General features: G+C 49.1%; 1 protein-coding gene across 1 annotated transcript in view; it reads right to left on the bottom strand.

Annotated features, from left to right (window-relative positions):
• The window catches only part of PNPLA1 (patatin like phospholipase domain containing 1), a 37,389-nt gene extending 16,016 nt beyond the window's left edge, over positions 1 to 21,373 (bottom strand). Inside the window, 2 exon segments of the mRNA XM_045542202.1 lie at positions 247 to 479; positions 21,070 to 21,373. Coding sequence (XP_045398158.1) covers positions 247 to 479; positions 21,070 to 21,274 — 438 coding nt within the window. The 5' untranslated portion in view covers positions 21,275 to 21,373.
• Between the last annotated feature and the right edge of the window lie 1,568 nt (positions 21,374 to 22,941).

Below are 22,941 nucleotides of genomic sequence, written 5' to 3'. Positions count from 1 at the left end.
AAGCAGGGGCTGAGCTCTGGGGACTCTGGGTGTTGAGGTGCTGAGGACAGTGACCAAGCCTGCTTTGTCCTGGGCTTCTCTGTGCCCGTCTCATCTAACTGCGCCCTGCACAGAGAGATGCGGAGCACGAAGGAAGGGGAGGACTAGGGAACGACGGCAGACAGACGGCGCACCCCGCGCTGTCTTGAGAGAGCAGGTGCAGCCCCCAGCCGCCCCCAGCCTCCCTCCCCAGGCCCAGCGCCTCACCTCGATGAGCTCTTCCTTGGACGTGTACTCTGAAACCACAACATTCTCTCCATCCGTGAAGCGGGTGAGGGTCACGTGGAGCTTCCCCGTGGTGGCCTTGTAGGAGTCATCCGGCAGGACCTGGTACAGAAACTTCCTCATCATCTTCACCATATTGCAGGACGGAGAAAAGGGCCCCAGGAAGGATTTCCTCACCTCGGACACGCCCAGGTTGAGGACCCTGAGGTACTCATCTGCGGAGGAAGCAGAGAGGAGCGGGTGGTCGGTGGCATCCGGGGGCCAGTGGGCCTAGGGTGATTTTGCCATCTCATCCTGCACCCGACAAATGGGAAAACCTAGAATTCTGAGGCCTGCAAGGTCCCAGCAGTCAGCCTGCCATTTTGCAGAGGGGGAAAGCGCAGGGCTGAAGAATGAAGTCAGTGGCCCCAGAGAGCCCACAGCCGGGTGTGGCAGAGCTGGACACCCTGACTCTCTGTCCAGGAGTGGCTGCATGACAGAAATTTTCACATCAACGGCTAAAGGAACACTTTCCCACCCCGAGATAGCTTTCCTTCCTGGAAGCCCGCCGCCAGACCACACTTTCGTGGGCCCTCTCTGAGATTCCTATTAAAACACTGAGACAGTTGAAAGTCTTTACCAAATGACACCCTGGGACACTTGCTTAGCACTGAGTCTGTGGGCAGGGAGGGGGTGTTGGCCTTGAGGCAGGTGAATTGCCAGGAGGGCGTGAACTTTGAAGCCATTATGTCATCTTTCCTTCATGGCCCCTGGCACAAGGCTGAGAGGGGGATGGCCCTGAAGGAGCACACGCAGGCTCGCACATGCCAGGCGCTCCGTGGGCAGATGTGCTGTTCCAGGGTGGCAGAGAGGGCGTAACCTTCCCCACCCCAAGTCCCCAGAATGCCACCAGGGAAGTCTGGGTTGCAAGCTTAATGAAAAGTGCTAACTTGCTTAATTCTTACAACAATACTGTGAGGTAGGTATTTCGATCTTCATTTTACTGATAGGGAAACTGAGGCTCAGAGAGGTAATATAACTTGCCCAGGGTCAGCCAGTGAGTAAGCGGACAAAGTAGGATTTTAACCGAGGATGTGAGACCCCAGAACCCAGGCTCCTTTGACTACACTAAGCCTAAGCTGCTTCCAGAGCCGAGCCTGCCTCTGCTTTTTGCTGACCACTGCTCATTCCTACCCTGTGCAAGCCCCCTGGGAAATCTGGAGTGGAAATAGCTCTGTAAAGGAATGCTACATTTTTAAACCAAATATCTAATTGTAAAACATCCTATATGGAAGAACTTTCTTACAGTGAGTGCCAGGTAGCACCGGCTACCTGGGAAGTTGTGCAGTTGTGAGCTCTCTGCTGCGGGAGGTAACCAAGCAGAGGCTGCACAGGTATCTCTGTTGGAGAGCTTATCAAAGGGATTCCCATGTGGGTGGTAAGGGCTAAGATTCCTTCCTGCTTTGAGATTTTGGGATTCTCACCGGCGCCTCACAGTTTACCTCGGAGTCATCACCATGTACCTTCCTCTCTTATTTATAAAGAGAGCAGCCGAGGCACCGAGAGGTTAAGCGATTTATCCAAAATCACACACAGAAATCTGGAGACAAATCAAAACTAGGGATGCTCTACTCCTCTTGTGCTTTACAGTTCACAGATTAGTGCACACCAGTCTTAGAGGTGCACAAGATAAGGAGCTTCAGCACCATTTTACAGATGTGGACACTGAGGCAGAGAAAAAGCTAAGTGTCTTGCCTGAGGTCACACAGCCAGGCAGTGATCTTTCTGACTCCAAATCCCACCTTTTCTCCCTGGGTGTTGGACTCATCCCAGGGATGAAGAGGCTGAGTGAGCCAGGCTGCCATGGTGACAGCCTTTTCTTGCCAACATTCAGAATCACCCTGGGTGTGTGTAGTATGTAGTAGGACAGACCTGAGCAACACAGCATCTTCTCTGTCACCCTCTTAGAGGGCAGGGTGCTCCTGGCAGGGGGGAAGGCCCTGCAGTTTTAGCGCAGTTGGCTTTACCATGTGCTGACATGGACACACATGTCATGTTTTCCTTCAGGTTATGAAGCATTTGGATGCCAAGGTGTTGGGTCACTGAGGTCTCACCCATAAGACCAACTGGGCTGGGGAGTCTAACCAGGGTGGGGACACACTGCTTTTGGAATTCTTAATGAGCAGCTTAATGCTCCATGTGGGTCAGTGGCTTTTCCCACAATGCCTTGCAGCCAGGGGCACATGATCCAGCTTGCCCGAGCACTCCTGGACTCCCAGCAGGAGGCACCACTGGATAGATGCAAGGAAATTTGTTCTTACCACATAGATCACACATGCTCATTGTGGGGAAAAAATTTCTTTAATGTAGATAAGCAAAAAGGAAAAAAAAAATAAAGTGTCTTATAATCCCACCACCCAGAAACTAACACTGGTCTATCTTCCTAGATTATATATTTCATTTTTATTCTTACTTATAGGGAATCATACTATATACACTATTTATAACTTGCTTTTTTCACCTAATGTATCATGAGTGTCTTTCCAGTTCAATAAATATCCATTTATACCCCAATTTTAAAAGCAGCATGGAAAGCTATTGTGAAGTTATACCATTATTATTGATCAGGTCCCCAGTAGGGGTTGGCTATTTAGTTTGTTTCCTTTTTTGTTTGTTCTTTTGCTTTTCTAAATAACGGTGCCATGAACAGTCTCATGCTATATTCTTTGCCCATGTCCTTAATTATTTTCCTTAGGATAAATTCCTAGAAGTGAGAATGCTAGGTCAAAGGTATGCATATTAAAGCCTTGTAATGCTTATTTTAACTGCGGCTTTGGTATAGCATTCATTTACAGTCAATTCTCAGTTATTCAGGAGTGGGGGTGGGTGACAGAGACAAAGCAGTGGACAAGATAATGGAAACAGTATTGACATTTCCAGTGTACTCACATCTGAAAATGGTGCTATCTGGGAATTAGCAATGCTCTCGCCAGTCATGTAGCCGGGGAGGGAGGGAGCAAGAGGTTGTCTGATTTCTCCCAGTCTGGTGCTCAGTATAAAATTTTTTCCTGCTGCTCACTGGAGCCACAAACCAAAGGCTGCCTTTATCTCTGCATCTTCCTGCTTCTCTCCAGGTCTCTGTCTACGTGTGGGTCTGTCTCCCTCTGTGTCTCTCTTTGTCTCTCTCTGTCTGTCTCTCTCTTACACTCTCTCTTCTCACTCTTTCTTTTCCCACTTGGGGGAGAAGCAACTAACCTTCTGGTTAAACAAGTCTATGTTGGTAGAAAGTCAAGTGTTAAGCGCAGCGATTGCTGGGTGCTGGGAGAAGGAATAAATTTAGCTTCCTTCTTTATACATCTCCATACTTTCCAGCACCTTCTCCAATTTAAAGGCCTCCTTCCTCCACGCTGCAGGCTGCCAGTGTCCCACACAGACCACAGCAAGGTGGGATTTAGAAGCGGCACTGCAGGCCCAAGGCATCCTGATCGGAGAACTCCAGGGTGCCCATGCCCACCCCTAGCTCACACTACCACACCCGCTTCCGCTCAGAGAATGAAAGTCTTTGAGGGCTGGTCTTTGTGGTCTTCCTCGTCCCTCTCAATGGTCTATCACTGTGCTTTGCCCATAGAAGACCCTTCAGAAACCTCCCCTGTAGGCTGGAAACTCCTCCAGGGTAGAGATGGGCCATACTCATTTCACCCACCAAGCCTCCCACAACACTTGGTGGGTGCTTAGTGTTTGTTCAACGTGTGAACAAAGGAAAAGAAAATCTGAGAATTATGGAGATGCTCCCAGGAGAGAACTACTTAAGTTAATTACCCAATAAAAGTTCAAAGGCAAGGTTGTCCCAGATAGATGGGTAGATAACAGAGTTAACCATGCTGATTAGTGTGGTCAGCTCACCAGGTTTTAAGAGTCTATTGGGCCAAGAACTTCAGTAGAAAAATAATAAGACACTGGGACTGGGAGATTTTGAAGGGCACTTCAAGCCATATTTCCAAGTTTTAGCCACTCAGAGAGTCTTTACTCTTTTTTGTGAACACATCCATTTCTTGGAAAGAGCTCAGGATTTGGAGTCAGGCAGGTTTGGTTCAAATCCTAGCTTCACCACATACTATCTGGGTCATCACTGGCCAGTTAAATAACTTCTTTTAGCCTCAATTTTGCCACCTGTAAAATGGGTATAAGAATACCTACCTTACTGGGTTGTTATGAAGCACTTTTTTTTTTCAAAGTGCCTGCACACAGTAAGTGCTCAGTATGGTTATTCCAGCAATCGCCTATGTGATCATGGACAAGGATTCTTGATGTTTCTGACTCTCAGCTTACTCATCTGAACAGGGAACAATGCCCCTGACCCACGTCCTCATCCAGTTGTGGTCAGGCTCACATGTGGAATCAAAGGACCAAACTAAAAGTGTGGTATGAGGGGGGCATTGCCCTGCTTCAGAATAGTTAGGCATGGTTGGCAGTGCACTCGCTCTCCTGTCAACTTGGGGGACCCTGGAGGTTTAGGGGAAAGGAGGGCTAGCAAAATTATTGCAGGGGAAGAAAAGGGATACTTGGATATGTGCTTATCTTATTTAAGTGGATAATATTCCCCCCTTCAGGAGGGCAAGGATGGTCTCTGCCTTATTCATTCCTTTTCCCCTAGAACATGGTAAGCACTTAATAAGCATGCATGTACGCATGAAGAATGAATAAATAAACGAACTCCAGAAATCAAAGGGGGACACTGAGGCCAAGAGAGAAAAGTAGCTATTCAAGATGACCCAGAGGGTAAAAATAGAGGGTTTCTCTTCCCCTCCTCCACACAGCCTCTTTTAAGTGGAAAATCCTAGAAAGACTGGCTCTTGGGCTGACAATTGAAGCTGCTGGGGATCCCCTTTGCAGGGTGCGGGAATTAGGTCTGCTCTGCTGGATGATCTGCGTGGAGGATGAGGATGGGACTGTGGGACTGGTAGCCTAGCAACAGCCTCCAGCTCGACCAATCACCGCGAGGCGCAGCCGCCGGCGGCCGTGCTCCCGGGCAGCTGGGGCGGGGAGGCGGGGGCACCAGAGCAGCGAGCCGAGCCGGGAGGGGAGCGCACAGCCCCTGGGGAGGCACCGGCGAGCGGCGCTTTCGCAGGAAAGCCCTGGCAAGTCTCGGAATCCCTGCATGGAGCACCTGGGAGTCTGCTGCTCCTATCTGGTCCCTAATTGCAGGATGAATTGAGGCTGCATTTTCCTGTGGGTATATCCTGACTGCCCGACTCCACCATAAAAATAATTCATGCCTTAACAACAGCCGTTTACCCAAGCAGGCTTTCGCATCTGTGATCTCAGTTTATCCTCACAGTGACAGCGACCCCCTGAGGAGCAGTGACCCTGGTTTATTCACCATTTTATTTCTCTACCCTGCACCGCAGGGGCATTGACTGAAAAACAATGTGGCTTGAAGCTACTGTGTCCCTACTGGAAGGCCCATAGAGACACTCTGGGTCAGCAAATTTTCAGTCAGAAAGCCTTTGTTCAAAACAAACCTTAAATGGAAACTCAATATATGAAACAGCTAAAAACAGAGCTGTTCTGGGTTGAAGCTAGATGGGGTCCTAAACTCTGTCCCATCGCCCCTCCTCACCTTAGGAAGGAAGCCCCTCCAAGTGCCACCCTGAAACTCTTCAGATTCTATGAGCCGGAATCAAAAATAGTCTCAACTAATTCTCTCATTGTAGAGGCAAGACGTCTCACCCAGGATGAAGGTTAAGATCATTAAATATTGGCTAGACGGGTGGATAAATGACAAGGGGTGGGTATACCCTAGGGCACACAGTTTTTGTTAGCAGACTAGAGCATATGAGAAAACTCGCGTTTTTCTGCTCTGTTCTGAATGCATTATAGGCTTTAGCCAAAAGCAAAGCAACTCTGACCTACTTAGCACTTAAAACCAAACCAAATCAAAACAAACAATATTTTTTTTATGGATAATAACAATCCTCCACACAGACCTTTCTCTAAGAGTTTGCTAAAGAATTGGGTTTAAAAGTTCAGATTGTCTTATATCTGGTTGCTATGGAAACAGAAGTGTCTCGGGCTGGTTCATCACTTGGGCTCCTAGCAAGGCGTCCCCAGCCTCTTTCCCAGTCCTCAGGTACAGGGCCTGGGGCCTCATCTGGCTCCCATGGTCCTCTCCCCGAGAACCCAGGCACCACCTCCCAACGTTGCACTGCAGGGTCTTACTCAGCACCCTGGGGTGAAGCAGGTGGAGAGGTGCTGTGTCTAGAAAGTTCTCTGGAAACTATAATGTACTCAGGGCCATTGCCCCCATCCTTTTCTCTCTGTTTTCTTTGGTGGACCTAGAAGTCCCCTTGGGATCCTGCTCCAACGTGGAAACCAGTATTGCCTCCATCTAGGCTGTGGCCCATCTTGCCCTACAGATGCTGCTTGTACCTCCCAGGGGACACCAGGATGATGTGACTGCTGTGAAGTAGTCACCACTTAGTCTTAGGAGTTGTTTCACCTTGTGTGTGTGGTCAGGGGACTTCCAGAGGAGGTGATCTCAGAGCGTGTCCTCACTTGGGATTCTCTCTAATTAGGGCGCTACTGCAGAGGAACGCCCGGGCCTCCCTGCCAACCGGGTTCCCTCCCTCTTTCGAAACCATAGTGAGTAAGGCTAATTTCCGCCACCTGGAGTTATTCATGCCCCAGATGTCTGAGGCTCCAGTTGTTGGGGCTGTCACCTGAGTCTCTCTCCATCTATGTTACGTGCACCTTGAAGTCCTCGTGCAACCACAGGACTGACTGCTCTTAATAGCTACTACTTTTCGGTACCTCCTTGTTTCCAGCCTCTGTGCCAGGTTCTGAGGCCTCACTGTCTCATTTAATTTTCACGACACTCTTTGCAGTTAAGTGCTATGGTTATCTCCTCTTTACAGATGAGGAAACTGAGGCTGAAGGGTAACTTGCCCAAAGTCACCCAGCTAGAAACCAGCAGCGCTGGCCTCCAAGTCCTGAGGGCCTGAAGCCAGTGCTGTTTCTACCACAGCTCGCTGCCTCCACCAGGGACACGCACGTCACCCCTCAGAGCCTCCGTGTCCCACTGTGGCATGAGAAGGTGGGACCATATAGCTCCACGAAGGCCCTTGGGGACCTGCCTCTCCAGGATCCAGCTTAGGCACCACCTCCTAAGGGCTCAGATGTCCCCGGGAGACAGGAAGACTCTCTTCAGAGAAACTGAACCCAAATCACACATTCAAATGTAGGCCCCCAGCCTGAAGCCGCTTTTCAGGCCAGTGATAAACACATCCTGAAAACTCCTGCTACTCTCCAGCCACCCACCGCCACTTTTATTTTTTGCCATCTCTCTGCCTCCTCCATAAAGCCTTCCCCGGTCACCTGCGCTGAGCCCTCTCCGTGCCCTGAACAACTGCCTCTGGCATGTACTGTCTACACCACTGATCTCAGGCTGCCCAGCCGCTGCCCTGTCTCTCTGGCTGGCGGCATCCCTTGAGGACAGGGCCTAAATCAAGAGTACCCTTCTCGGGCTGGGTGCGGTGACTAACGCCTGTAATCCTAGCACTCTGTGAGGCTGAGGCAGGTGGATTGTTTGAGCTCAGGAGTTCGAGACCAGCCTGAGCAAGAGCAAGACCCCGTCTCCACTAAAAACAGAAAGAAATTATATGGACAGCTAAAAATATATATAGAAAAAAACTTAGCCGGGCATGGTGGCGCATGCCAGCTACTCGGGAGGGTGAGGCAGGAGGATTGCTTGAGCCCAGGAGTTTGAGGTTGCTGTGAGCTAGGCTGATGCCTGGGCAACAGAGTGAGACACTGTCTCAAAAAAAAAAAAAAGAGTACCCTTCTCCCCCACCATTGCCTAGCTCAGTGTTGAATTCAAGGTAAGTAGATACTCAAGAATGAGTAAATGAACTATTTAATGCTAAGGGCAGGGACTATTTTTGTTTGCTCCCCAGCACTTATTAATAATTTAGTACCTGGGACACGGTAGGAAATGTTTGCTGAATAAACTCATGATAAATGAGTGAAAGATGAGTGAATGAATGAACAAACTGAAGGAGGAGCCTGAAGAGGGTTTCCACTCTGCCGGGCTGACAAGGATCTTTCCGAGTGGTCTGAGGACAGGGGAATTCTTTGGTGACGCGGCCAGACTTGAGGTCTGATAGAGCAAAGGGCAGAGCCCTCTGCTCCGCCCAGCGTCCTTCCCACTCGCGCTCCCACGTGGAGGGACACAAGACTAAGCCCAGCGGAGAAGAAGATTCTTCCTTACGTGGTGGTTTCAGGAGGACAGAGTTGGGTTACCCTCGGGATCGACGGGTCAACTCCCAACTCACCGGAGCCAAAAAAGTCTGGAGGTTTGTGCACCGTGTGTTTGCATATTGTCCCCCTAAAACTGGAAATGAAGCTCAACTGTCTTTCCTGAATTTGAGCCCAAAGTGAAGCAAAGAAAACAATGTTATTTTAGTACAGTCTAAGTGAGCTGGTTTAAAAATGGATCCACCAAATGCAGTGTGGGATCCTGGATTGGATCCCGGGACAAAGAAAAGACATTAGTGGGAAAACCGGTGAAATTCTGATAAAGCCTGCAGTGTGGTTAATAGTAATGCACCGGTATTGATGTCTCAGTGTTAACAAGTGTAAGGTGTTAACATTGGGGGAAACCAGGTGAAGGATATCGGGAACTATCTGTACTATTTTAGCAACTTTTCTATAAATCTAACATTATTCCAAAACAAAAAGGTTGTTATTATTAAATTAAAAAACCCCACAGATCAAGCAAGGCTGTTAGGCACCCCCAGGGCTCAGCTAGTGCTGCTGTGAGGGGAGGGATTAATTAATGTACGTCGCCTACGTGAGTCGCTTTCCAAATAGATGTTTCCACTGTGTAACCCACACGTTCAGAGCTTCACCAGATTTTCTACCCTATGTTCTACTTAAAAGTCCAAGGAATTGTTTGGGGAAGATAAATCTTTGTCCATTTGGCTGGAGAGGTTTAAACATGTGAGACACAAGTTCCTTTAAATGAGTTGAAAGATGCTGATTCCCAAACAGTAGTGGGAGTTTCAACAACCACCCCATAATAACATCATTTCTATAGTATTTATTAAAAGTCCTTCTTGTATTTGTCATGCCATTCGATTTCACTTTCTTAACCAATGTGGAAATAATTACTTGGCCCTGGAGTTTAGCAAGACAGTTGTCGTGTTGTTTGCAAAGCACCTTCTGAAATCATGAGTAGAGAGGGTGTAGAATGTAGAAATAGAGAGAAATCCATCTTGGCTGTGTTGTATAAACCTGGGAAAATTATCTCATCTCTCTAAATCCCTGTTTCCTCATTTGTAACTGAGTATAATATATTATCTGCTTGATAGGGTTTTAAGGGATTAAAGTAAATGAGGCATACAAAGCACTCAGCACAGTCCTTGGCACATTCTAAGTGCTTGGCAAATAGCTATCATTAGCATGACACTAGGATGGAATCTGAGCAGTCTACCTTTCTACAGAAAACACTGCCATCTCAGGCGGCTGATTCTGCGAATGATTTTTAATAAAGACATTTTGATTCTGAAATTGCACCCAGCAGTTGGGACCGAAATCCAAGTTACATCTGGGCAACACACACACGCACATACACACACATACCTGTAACAGGAAAATATGGAGGTTCTCGTTCATGTCTTGAAGAACATTGGAGAAACTTCCAACTCCAGTGATATTGTGAGCTGAGCTAAAGAGGAACCACTTCAGCTTCAGGAACAAGAACAATAACAACAAAAAGTCCAATTTAAAATAAAATAAAATAAAATAAAATAAAATATAAAACAAAATTGTAAGACATGGTTGAACTCACGAGAAAGAAAGGGAAAAAATGCAGAGGGAACAAAAACCAGTGGCACCAGAAGGAAAGCTAATGATGTGGTGGCTGGAGGGACTGTTACCAGACCAGAAACTGGCAGGAACAGGGACTATGGTCTTGAGCTGGGTGAACTGAGACCTCTGCTTAAAGCCAGGACCCTCCAAAGGCCGCCTGACCATTGAGAGGTGCCAGTGGCTTGTGCCTGCCAGGGCTCTGGGTAAAAAAAAAACCGAATGTCCCACAAAAAGATCAAACCCCTTAGCCTGCATTACATGCAGTTTAGAGCTTGAATTGGTACAACCTGCAGAGTAATTAACATGAAAATTGGTCCCAACTTGGCCATAACCATGGGGTGCCTGGCCAGGGCCAAAGCAAACCAGCTGAAATGGGTCCTTCCACGGCCCAGGCCACACAGAAGTCCCACAGAAAAACCAAGTCCTTGCTGGGTATAGTGATGAGCATCTGCAGTTTCAGCTACTCGGCAGGCTGAGGCACGAGAATCGCTTGAGCCCAAGAGTTCGAGATCAGCCTGAGCAACATAGCAAGACTCCATTTCTATAAAAAAAATTTTTTTTAATAAAAAGAAAAAAGGCTCACACTTATAATCCTAGCACTCTGGGAGGTCGAGGTAAGAGGATTGGTTGAGGCCAGGAGTTTGAGACCACCCTGAGCAAGAGTGAGATCCCCATCTCCATAAAAAATAGAAAAATTAGCCAGGTGTTGGGGCTTATGCCTATAGTCCCAGCTACTTGGTAGGCTGAGGCAGGAGGATCACTTGAGCCCAGGAGTTCAAGGTTGCAGTGAGCTATCATGATGCCACTGCACTCCAGCTTGGGTGAAAAAGGGAGACTCTGTCTCAAAAACAAAACAAAACAATAATAAATAAAAAGAAAAACCAAGTCCTTGTGCAGATGAGCTCACAATTACAACAGTAAAAACATTAATTGGACCAGGTTGGATTCCAGTCACCTTTGTTTATTTATTTTAATAAAGTTTAATCAGTTCTCTAGGATATCCATGAGTTTGGAAAATACTGCTTTACCTATGCTTTTGTATTTCGAGATAATTTTCTTTCCACTTATTCATCCATTCATCCAACATTCATTCATCAAAGACTTATTTCGTGATGAATATCTGCCAGGCACTGTGCCTAGAACACATTCATGACTTCTTTTGTCCCTCATCGTTATGTCCAAGGGGTGTTTTCCCAACCCCAAGTTACAGATGGGAAAACCAAGGCTGAGGCAGGTTACAGGCCAGCCAAGAACCCACAGCGCTCAGTGGCAGAGCTAGAATCCAGCTCAGCCCTCTTCCTTCCTGGGAACTGTGTTCTCCCCCACTCCTGGCAGCGTCTCATTCCTCAACTGAGTGACAAAGACAGGCGCACGAGTGACTAAGGAAGGGAATTACCAAAGTCAGGTTCTCACAGAGGTAGCCTTGTACCCCTCGTGCCAGGCCCAGAGTCCCCAGTGGGCCTGGAATACACCTTGAGCCACCTACCAGTGATAATAACTTCAGCCACCCTGGCTCCAGGGCCCCAAGAGGCCTTTAGTCACTGGGATGGCAGGAGCTGCCTGAGATGGCACTGGACCCAGGTGGAGGGCAGAGCAGAACACCGCTGGCTCCTCTTGTAACAGAGGTAAAGGTCTGAAAAAGGGCACATGTATTATGAGTTGTCTCTTTAAAACCCCAACCTTTTTGGGAATTAAGGTTGCATTTCTGCCTGAGGCCAGTGATCCAAGGGGCAGGAAATTGTTCTTTGCTGTTGGGTTTCTAGCATCTTAAACCACAGGAGCTGGCTCTACAAAGGCAGGATGGTGGTCTCTTGAGACGCTAGTCTGCCGCCCTCCTCATTTGTGGGCAAATTAGTAAACTTTCTTTCCTTTTCCTCAAACCACTTGTCCTCATCTTAGTTCTCACTGATTCGGCCTCTGGGACAAGGGCCGAACTTTAGTAACACTGTCTGCACCAGAGGAGTGGTTCTGCGAGCTGCGGGGCCCACACATGTGAACCAGGGGCTCCCACCACCCCTCTGGACCCTGCATTGCTGTGCAAGGTGGTTTTGAAGCCTGTTTCCTGTGGGAAGGACAAGCCACCTTCCTTTCTGAGAGTGCAAGCACGTTTCTGCTGCAGGGCAGTCGCGCCTCCCTCAGAGCGAGCAGCTTAGTCCCCGAGCTTCATCCACCTCAGAGAGGACTTCCCTGACCGGCCCACCTAAAACTGCACCCTCCCATCATCCTCCCACCCTTCCCCTGCTTATTTCCTCCTTGGAGCCACATGCTGGCATTTTCTATGTGCTTAGTTATCTGTGGTCTGATGCCATCAAGAGCGAGCCGGCTTCTGGAGGGCCTGCATCCAACTGCCTGTTCGCTGCCGGCTCCCCAGGACCCAGAATGAGGAAATTCACAAGTGGGCTATTTCAGCATTGGAACCCAGCCAGACTTGGTCCTCAACCTCTTTGTCTGCACCTTGAGGGAATTAGGCTCAAAGAGTGATTTTCAAACTTAAAAATAAAAGACTTCTTTAAATAAAGTTTCGAAAGACCCCCACGTATGAGATGGACAACAGTGGGGCTGCACTAGTGACGCCGGGGCTCCAGGTATGCCCTCGCCCTGCTCTCCCGCCCCTTCCACAGAACCCCGGGGCTCCTTGGAACACAGTTTGGAAACCACTGGCCTAAGTGAGGTCCACCTCCAACGAGGCACTTCCTAAAATGAGGGAGTTGGACTTACTGATCTTTTGCTATGACATTCTAGTGCTATATATCACATCCATAACTACAGAAAACTATCCAAGAGCCAGGCAAACCCCAAAATACAAATTGCAAAGACACATTCAGTGTCACGCCTGCCAGCAGCCAGCAGCTATCAGGAGTTTATCCAGCAGCTCTTGTTTTATGAGCAATTTGTGGGAGTTAGGGGACCCACACACCTCAGATTTCTCAAACAACCTAGTTGGTGAAATGAGACACCGCATCTGAACAGTTAAGACTATACAACGTCAAGTGCTAGAAGAGGTGGACAGGTACTACGGGTGTACTAGACGTCTCGGAAAGGAGACTCGAGGGGGTAAAATCGATGGTGTCTTGGCAGGAGGTGATCTCCCTGGAGGGCAGAAGGTCACTCTAGGCAGGGGACACGGTGGGTGCTGTGGTGTACTGCCCAGGTCCCCTGCAGGACTGAGGCCCTCGTGCCCCTGCTACCAGGAGGGCAGCTGCTGGTGGCTCAGAGCAGAGCCACCCACACATGACAGACGGCACCTGACCCTGTGGTTATGGAGTCGTGGTCTTGGTCTCAGGCAGCAGACAGGTTTTCTCCACCATCCTCGTGTCACCATCACCAATATGGTTATGATGGCAAAGACCGCTAGTTGTCCCCTGTGTCCGTTCTCTGCTTCCTCCTAAGTAATGGAATCTCCAACTCTTAGCTGGACACATGGCCTCCCAAAATAAAGTCTTCATTTTCCAGCCTCCCGTGCAGCCAAGTACGGCCATATGACTAAATTCTGATCCACAGAATGTAGCGAACAGGATGTGTGTCACCTCCAAGCCCTGCCCTTAAAGGGAAGCGGTATGCCCTCCCCTTTTTGCTTTCTGGCTAGCCGGGGTGCAGATATGGCGGGGGCCCTCTTGAACCACAGGAAAAGGCAATGCCTGTCGACTCCCAGCATCAGTAGACCTGCAATATTCACCACCCTCTGGCGGCACCACATTTCTCCACTGCATGGCTTTGTCATATTGTCATGCCCTGTCCTTGCTACAAGCCTCGGTTCCTGCCTAACCTGTCTCTACCTGTCCCACTTCCACTCGCCTTTCAAGCACTAGCTCAACTGTCACGTCCATGAGGCCTTCCGTGATTGGAGGTGTTTCCTCTCTCCCCCTGCACTCCTGTGCCTTTTCGTTCTCTAAGGGTCAACTGGACTTTTCTCGCATTATAACTATTCAGTGGCTGCCTTCAGGTAAGCTCCTTGTGGACAAGACCACAGTTTCATTTGGTATATCTTTGTATCCTCTGCAGGGCCTAGTATATGCTCAGCTAACACTTGGGGAAACAAGGAAGGAAGGAAGGAAGGAAGGGAGGGAGGGAGGGAGGGAGGGAGAGATGGAGGAAGGAATGGAAGGAGGGAGGGAAGGAACTGGCTTGCCATGCAGTTTTTATGGGGAGAAATATACCAAATGATAGCTTAAGTGAGGATACGGTTTTAAGTCTGCTAAATTTCCATTCTCTGATAAGAAAAAATTTTATTTTTCAAAGTTATGTAAATGCAGCTTTGAGGCAAGTTTCCAACCCCACTTCCTACCAGATTGGAAATTCTAGATCCTGCACTGGTTGTCATGGAGACCACCTTTCCTAGGTGAATGAATGAATGAATGAAGGTTTACTGCATCTCTAAGGAAAATCAGACCATGTGTTAAGTGCTTTCACAAACATTTTCATGTCCCCCAAATTGGCCCTCTCACAGAACTAAGCACACATGCCAGAGGATGGACCTTCTGTGGCCTCAGGCTTCCCAGGAATAAAACACACAATCTCAGGACAGAGAAGAACCAGGCCAGGAAAAAAGAGGGGGTGTGGCCTTGAGGAGAGAGGCCCTGAGGCCATGTGTTTAGGAATTTTTTTTTTTTGAGAAAAAGAGACAAGACTCTCATCATATGAAGATAGTGTGACTGTTTACACAAAACATGAGATAATCTACTGACAAGCTTTTACAACTATTAAGAATGTTGGCTGGGCATTCATGCCTGTAATCCCAGCACTTTGGGAGGCTGAGGTGGAAGGATCACTTGAGGCCAGGAGTTTGAGGCCATCCTGGGCAACATTGCAAGACCCCATCTCTACAAAAAATTTTTTTTAAAAATTAGCCAGGCATGGTGGCGCATGCCTGTAGTCCCAGCTATTCAGGAGGCTGAGGCAGTAGGATCGCTTGAGCCCAGGAGTTTGAGGTTGCTGTGAGCTAGGCTGATGTCACAGCACTCTAGCTGGAGCAACAGAGTGAGACCCTGTCTTGCTAAATAAATAAATAAATACAAAGATTGTTCAACAAGGTTGCTCAAAACAAGATCAATATGCAAAAACCATCAGCATTCCTTTACATCAGTGATAATCAATTAGATTAGAAAATGCCATAGATAAAAAAGACCCCATTTCCCATAGCAACAAAAACTATAAGGTTCTAAGAAATAAATCTAATAAAAGACACAAAATCTTTATTGAAGGACAAAAAAAGACCAGAATAGAAAGATAAACTATATTTATAAATGTGATTTCAGTCAAAATCCCAACAGAGCTTTTCATATGGGGGAAAAAAGAGCCCAAAATAATAGAGGCAATATATGAAGAAGACAAGAGGGAGGGAAGGAGAGGGCTTGCCATATACAGCGACCCCCTTATTATGAGGCTATTGTGAGGCCGGTGGCGGGCACCCCTCCCCTCCCTAATGAAAAAAAAGAAGAAGCCCATGAGACTTACCTAAAACAATGCCTGCAAGGCCCAGCTAAGTTAAAGAATAGCCACACCTGGATGGTTACCCTGATAAGGGTCTCGGTTCCTGGAATCCATACATACCACCAACCCCTCCTAGTTCTCAATACCCACCCTAAAACCGTTACAGAAAATTCCTAACTCTTCGCGCCAACAATCTTCCCACCAAAGAAACCCCCATCCCCCAGCTGTAAAACATATATAAGCCCACACAAAACTTCTGGGCAGCGTGACTTCTCGGGCCCCTCTCTCCCAGAACCCATGAACCTTGACCAGGCCCCTCTCTTGGGACCCGTTACCCTTGCCTGGGAGCGCTCCAATAAAGCCTCGTTGCTTACCCCTTTCTGCTCTGCTCCTCTTTCTTTCTCTGGCTCTGACCATCCAAAAACCTTACAGCTATCATGATTAAAATAGTGGAATTTGGTATAGAAAGACAAATTAGCCAATGCAAGAGAAGAGAGACTCTAAGAAAGGCTCATGGAAATTCAGGAACTTGAATATACCTGTAAATTAAAATGGAATCCTAAGCCCCTCAGCCAACTAAATGGACCCCCTCTTGGCCAAAGGGACCCCAGAAAAACCTTCAAGTTGAGTAGTCGGCCATGAGGAGAAGGGAGGTTAGACATGCCTCCTTATGCCCTCTCCCTTTCAGAGTTACTCTTTGTAACAAGATACTAAATCCTTAACAGGCCTAAGGCCACACAAGACAAAGCTTAAACCACACCTACAGGCCATCAGTTTATTTAACAGATCACTTAAGTTTCAGTAAAGGTCAAGTGGCTTGTCTCTGATTAACAGACATCCTTATCTTAAATTAAAATATTCCAAGCCTTTAGACAAAGCTTCATTTCTTTAACCAATTACAAATTAAAGAATCTTTAAACCCACCGTTACCTGTAATCCTGCCCCACCATGTGCTTAGAGATGTCCGGCCTTTTCAGGCCAAAGCACTGTACACCTTCCACGTATTGGCTTAGATCTTACGTGTAATTCCTGTCTCCATGAATGTGTAAAACCAAACCCAGCTACTGTGGACATATTTTCTCAGGATCTGTTGAGGCCATGTACTCCAGACCAGTCACACACATTGGGCTCAGAATAAGCCTCTCTAAATTATTTTACAGAGTTTCGGTTTTTTTTTCTGTTAATATACCAGAGACAGCATTTCAAACAAGTGTGGAGAGAGCTGCTTCTCACTGGTTACCATATGCCAAAACAACTTAAAAATTAGATCTCTACTTCAACCATCAACAAAATAAATTCCAGATGCATTGCCCTACATATGAAAACTTTAAAACTTTTGAAAGACAATGTAGAATAAATCATTGTAATAAAGAAAGATATTTAAAAATACAAATATGGCCAGGCATAGTAGCTCATGCCTATAGTCCCAACACTTTGGAGGGCCAAAGTGGAAGGATTGCTTGAGGTCAGGAGTTTGAGACCACCCTGAGCAACATAGTGAGACCCTGTCTCTACAACAAAATAGAATAGCTGGGTGTGGTGCTGTGCCTGTAGTCCTAGCCACCTGGGAGGCTGGCAGGGATCGCTTGAGCCCAGGAGTTCAAGGCTGCAGTGATCTATGATTACACTACTGCATTCTAGCCTGGGAAACAGAGCAAGACCATGTCTCAAAAAAAAAAAGCAACAAGAAAAAACCTGAAAAACAAACCAAAAAATCCACAAATTGTAAGAGGAAAAGGTAGATACATTTGACTGCAGTAAAATTAAAATTTTCTGAATGTCAAAAGACATCAAAGCAAAATAAAAAGACAAGCCACAGAGTGGGAAAAGATAGGTGCAGTTGCTACCACAGACAAATGATAAGTGTGTAGAATATATAAAGAATATCTACAAGTTAAAGAAAAAAGATAACTCAGTAGGAAAAAACTGGAAAAGTATTGAGCAGGTAAGTTACAGAAGAGGAAACAAATGATCGATAAATACATAGAGATGATTAGCATCACTAGCAATCAGGATATTCAGATTAAGCAAAATAAATGAGATATAATTTACCATTCATTAGACTGGCATAAAACTTTTGGGTCTGACATTGTGGGGAAATTAGAACTTGTAAATGCTGTTAGTACTTAAATAGTTACAACCACTTTAGAGAGCAATTTATCAAAGTCCAGCAAAGTCAGTGACATGCACACTCTAGACTGATATACATTCCACGTGGGCATGACAGACACAAATGAGGATGTTCATTGCAGTGTTCTTTATAACAACAAAACATTGGCCCTGTCTTTAAATAAAATGGCTAACTGAACTGTGGCATAGTCTTAACGGGAGACTTAGAAAGTCAAGAGATCTAGTCCTGGTACTTTTTCTGCTTCTAACTGGTGATGGGACTTGCGTGAAGTCATTTTTCCTTCTGCATGGAACGCTCTCCCCAAGATATTCCTGGGCTCATTCGCTCACATTCTGGGTCACATCCTCAGGTGTGCACACTTTACCTGCTCAGAGAGACTTCCCTGAACCTGCCATCCAGACAACCAGCGTCCCCTCCCCCAACATTGCTTTGTCAAGCAGAGTAGTTTCAAGAGTAAGAGTGTAGTCTCTGGCCAGACGGGGTTCAAATTCTAGCTTTACCAAGTACTGCTTGTGTGACCTTGGGCAAGTTATTTAAGATTTCCATGACTCAGTTGCCTCCTCTGTAAAATGGGGATAATAACAGTTTTCACCTGGAAGGGTTGGTGTGAGGTGTGAATGAGTTAATGTGCCAAAGAGGGAGAGCAGTGCCTGACATACGGGACATGCTAGTTAATGGTAAATTGCTTGGCAGTTCAAATCAATGAGCTAGACAGGGGGTGACGCGGCTAAGTCTCATAAACATGTTGTCGCGTGGACAGAGCAAGTCCCACACCCCTCACCCTTCCCTGACCTTCTGCCCGCAGTTACAAGCAGCGCACAGCCTAGTCCTTGATGACACTCTACAATTAAGTATCCTTTTGACAGGTGTTAGTTCCCCTGCCTGCTGTCCGTGACCATCACAGCCTGGCCAAGTGGGTTTTCGGCAGTATTTATGGAATCGAGTGAATTGAATAAATTCTGAAAAGTCTTTGAATGCCAGAGTGTGAAGACTCCAATGACTTGCTCAGAGGTGTATTTTAAGAAGCTGATACAAAGACAGGAGGAGGGTGAGGGCGATGGGGCAAGTGAGCAACGAAGTTACCCGGAAAGGGAGAGAGAATCCCGGAGCCAGGTGTCTGGGGCAGGAGTTCTGTGACTCCAGGACAGGGAGTGGGGGGGGTGCTCACCCCAGGCCTCTTTCTGAAGGCTTGTCCTAGAGTCTACTGGGTGATGAGGCATTAACTGCTACATTCACAGAGGCCTCTGTGCATTAAAAAAACTCTGGAAGGGCCGGGCGCGGTGGCTCATGCCTGTAATCGTAGCACTCTGGGAGACCGAGGCAGGCGGATCATTTGAGCTCAGGAGTTCGAGACCAGCCTGAGCAAGAGCAAGACCCTGTCTCTACTAAAATTAGAAAGAAATTAGCTGAACAACTAAAAATATATATAGAAAAAATTAGCCAGGCATGGTGGCGCATGCCTGTAGTCCCAGCTGCTTGGGAGGCTGAGGCAGAAGGATTGCTTGAGCCCAGGAGTTTGAGGTTGCTGTGAGCTAGGCTGATGCCACGGCATTCTAGCCCGGGCAACAGAGTGAGACTTTGTCTCAAAAAAAAAAAAAGCTCTGGAAGGATCGGTGTGGAGCCCTTAGCACTGGCTACCAGAGGGAGAGTGGGATCGGAGACAGCGGAGAGTAGAGACTTTCCTTCTACTCCGTATACTGCTACTCTACACTTTCGTACTGTTTGAATCTTGTCCAGCGAGAAAGAATTTGTTTTTTACTTGTGTATTTCACAAGTAAAATTATTATTAAAAAGAAAAAATTACCCTGCACATAGGAGATACTCAGTAAATGAGCATTACTGTTATTCTTTAAAACAGACCCGCCACCCAGCGTGGGGACCCCCAGGCAGGAAGGTGCCCTGCTTGTGCCGGGATAAGGCTGCGGCCACGGCCTCCTACCCTGCAGCTGGCAAGAGAGCAAGTCTCATTGGCTCTACCTCCAGAGTACGTCCTGAATCCAATCTTCCCTCACCTAGTTTCTCCCCTGCCTCCTCCAGCATGCCCTCCTTGACCAACCAACAGGGATCTGAAAACACAGATCAGATCATTGACTCACTCGAGTGATTGCCACGTGCCAGGCCCTGGTCCAAGGAGGTCACTCATATTAGCTCAGTCAATCCCTTAACAAGCTGGGAATCAGGCTCCACTAGGATCGCCCTTTCACAGATGGAGAAACTGAGGCACAGAAAGTTCAATAACTTGCCTCCGGGCCGCACTGTGAAATGGCAGAGCCGGGATCAGATGTGAGCAGCAGGTGCTCTCTCCTGCCTCCGCCTCCGTGTGTGTGCGCGTCCTGCCCCCGCCCGCTCCCTTCTCCGCTCTGCCGCCCATGGGCGCCCAGGCTGCCCCCCCACCAGGCAGGTCCTTTTTCAGGATCTTCAGGTGACCTGCTCTCCCACTTTATTCAGCTTGACTGTCACTTCCTCCGAAAGGCTTCCCCCCCACCTTTCTAAAATAGTACCCACTTTATTCTCTGTCCCTTTCCTGCTGTAATCTCATGCGTAGATCTTATTTTACTCACAGATCTTAGACATTACATTAGGAGGTTCCTCGTTTGAAGGTTTATTATCTTTTTTCTCTAGGATTTCTGCTCCACAGGGCAGGAGCTTTGTCCCCGGTGCCTGGAACAGAGCCTGGCACAGAACAGGAGCTCAGTAGGTGGATAAAGGCCTCCCCGATCACCTCCAGGCAGCCCATGCGGCTGCTGGATGGGCCTGCTCCCAGCCGGCAAGGACACTTCCCCCTCTGGGTCCGCAGTGTGGCCCCATCCCCCTCTCTGGGGTCCCTGGACCGGGAGGGCAGAGGGTGAGGGGACATCTTCCACGTTGTCTCCCCACCCGTCCTTCCCAGTGTCTCCCCCTCAGGGCCCCTCCTGCCCACCCCCCCAGCGCTTTCATCTTTCCAGCCACCTGAAAGCTGGTTGACAAACCCATCCCCACCAAGGGGACAGAGGTTTGAAGTGCTGCCCCCGCAAGGGTATTGGCATGTTAGAAGAGGCCGGGCCGGAGCAACAGTTGGCCCCAGTGTGTGGCTGTGCTGTGGTGTAACTTCTCACTGCGGGATGTTTCAGGGAGACGCTGCCCTTCCCTCCCCGATGCCCGGGGGACGGCGCATCTCACCGGGAAGGGCACCGAGGGACAGGGAGAGACAGGTCCAAGCTCACCCCGTGGGTCAGAGACTGGGACTGGGCGGACCTCAACCTTCAGATGCCACAGCTGCCACTGTCCTCCTCCGCCTCCCCTTCCTTTCCTGCCACCCAGGCCTGGCTTTGCTCCCCAAAGCACCCCCAAGCCTCCCGCAGGCTCCGCTTTGTGGAATCCTTCCAGAGACCTCCAGGAAGCCAGGACGAAGGCCTTACCCATTTCAATGCCGCAGATGGCCAGGGCCGCGATCACGGCGCCTGCCGACGTCCCGGCGAAGCGATGGGCCGTCTCCAGCATCCGCGGGGCCAGGTCCCGCAGGGCATCCACGGCCCCCGCCTGGTAGAAGGAGAGGAATCCGCTGCCCGAGAAGGAGATGGAGTGCGGGGTGTCCGGGTCCCCCTTGAACACCTGCTCTTCCATCTCCCCAGCCTCCAGCCTCCCCCGGGGGGAGGCACCGCCCTTCCGCGCTTGCCTGGCCCGGCTGGGGCTGCCGCTCCCCGTGGAACTCGCTGCCCGGCTTCCCTGCCAGCCCGGAGCCTGGAATGCGGCCGCCTCTGCCCGGCCGGCTGGGGCAAAGCAGGAGCTTCGGGCGGCCGCCGCCTGGGCCTGCTAAGCTCCGCCGGGAGGCGGCCCCAAAGGTCGGGACGGGGCCCGGGGCCCGGGATGGGGTACAGGAGGCCCCTCGGGTGCGAGAGCAGGGTCTTGGTCCTGAGGGGCCCCTGCCGGCTTCATTGCTTGGCTAGATTCGTCTCGGGCACGGGCTCGGCGGCGCTCTGCCCATCCTCGGTACAGCTAGGCGCGCTCAGGCTCCGGCAGGGCATGCCCAAGGAGGCGGCGCTGCCCAGCCCTCAGCCTCATGCACCCAGTTGCAAAACCTCTGTGATGGTTATCGGCGGGGCCTCCCTCCCCACGGCCACATCAGTGAAGGACTTATAAGCCAGCCTCCTCCCGGAGGAGGGTGTCCCCTCCCCCAGAGTGCGGCTCTGGTTTTCCAAAGCGACACGCGCACGCCATCCACAGCCCCCCACAGTGCCGCCCGCCCCCCCCCCCCCAGTTCCTCCAGGCTGTGTGCTAAGGGTGACATATTACCCAATTATTTTTATTTGCTCTTCTTACAGAAGGACTCCTTTGTTTATTCACTTGCTTGCTTATTTACAGGTTAGGAATGGCCACGGGCAAAATTGTAAAGGGGCACGTCCTGTCCACCTCTTCCTGTCTCTTCTCGGGGCCCTTCACTGACCCTTTGACCTGTGGTCAGTGCCCCTCACCAAGCCCTGTGCCCTCGTGCTGGCTCCCAAGTGTCTGGAAAGAAATCAATCTGAAATCTAGATCATTCTAAGTGTTTGGGGCTTCATATTGTACACTCCTCTTCTGACTTTGAAACGAGAAGTTTGAGATGGTGGCATTTAACCCCAAGGATGAACAGCTTGGGAGGTCACAGGTGGAGACGGGGTCAGAGAGAGCTGTTTTGGTAAGGGAGGTGGGGCAACGAGACCAGGGCTGACTCAGTTGCCACTGTTACACACCCCCCCTGGCTGCGCAATGTGGCCCTGGTGAGGACCAAGTGTCACCCTGTGGGGATATTGCAAAGTCTGATGTGGCAAGATCACGTCTCCCCACTTCCCCACTGAGACCACAGTGACAGGACCAGAAGTACAATCAAGACACCAAGGCCCCACCTAATGACTGATCCAGCTCCAGTCTCTCTGTCAGGATGTGACATCTATGGCTCTCCCGGCCCTGGGGAGCTCCCAGCAACTCTGGCAGCCTCTCGAGGCCACATCGAAATTCCACAATAAGGACAACGCCTAGGATTCAATGAGGAGTTTTCTGTCTTGGGTGGACAGTTCCAGGCATGTCATCACCTCAGTGTGGGAAGAGAGCTTTTGATTAGATGTGCGTGTAACAGAGAAAATGTGTGTGTGTGTGTGTGTGTGTGTGTGTGTGCCCACGCAGAGATCTGGGGCAGACCACGGGTGTGGAGGGAGCGGGTGTGTCAGGGTGGAATCCAGTCAGCTTTTGGAACAGCAGAGACCCCATCCCCTTCCTGGGGAGTCAGGTCAGCTCCCCGGAGGACAGTGTGCCCT

The sequence above is a fragment of the Lemur catta genome, chromosome 2, assembly GCF_020740605.2.
Source record: "Lemur catta isolate mLemCat1 chromosome 2, mLemCat1.pri, whole genome shotgun sequence".
Taxonomy (NCBI): Eukaryota; Metazoa; Chordata; class Mammalia; order Primates; family Lemuridae; genus Lemur; species Lemur catta.
This window is presented reverse-complemented; position numbering and strand designations above follow the sequence as displayed.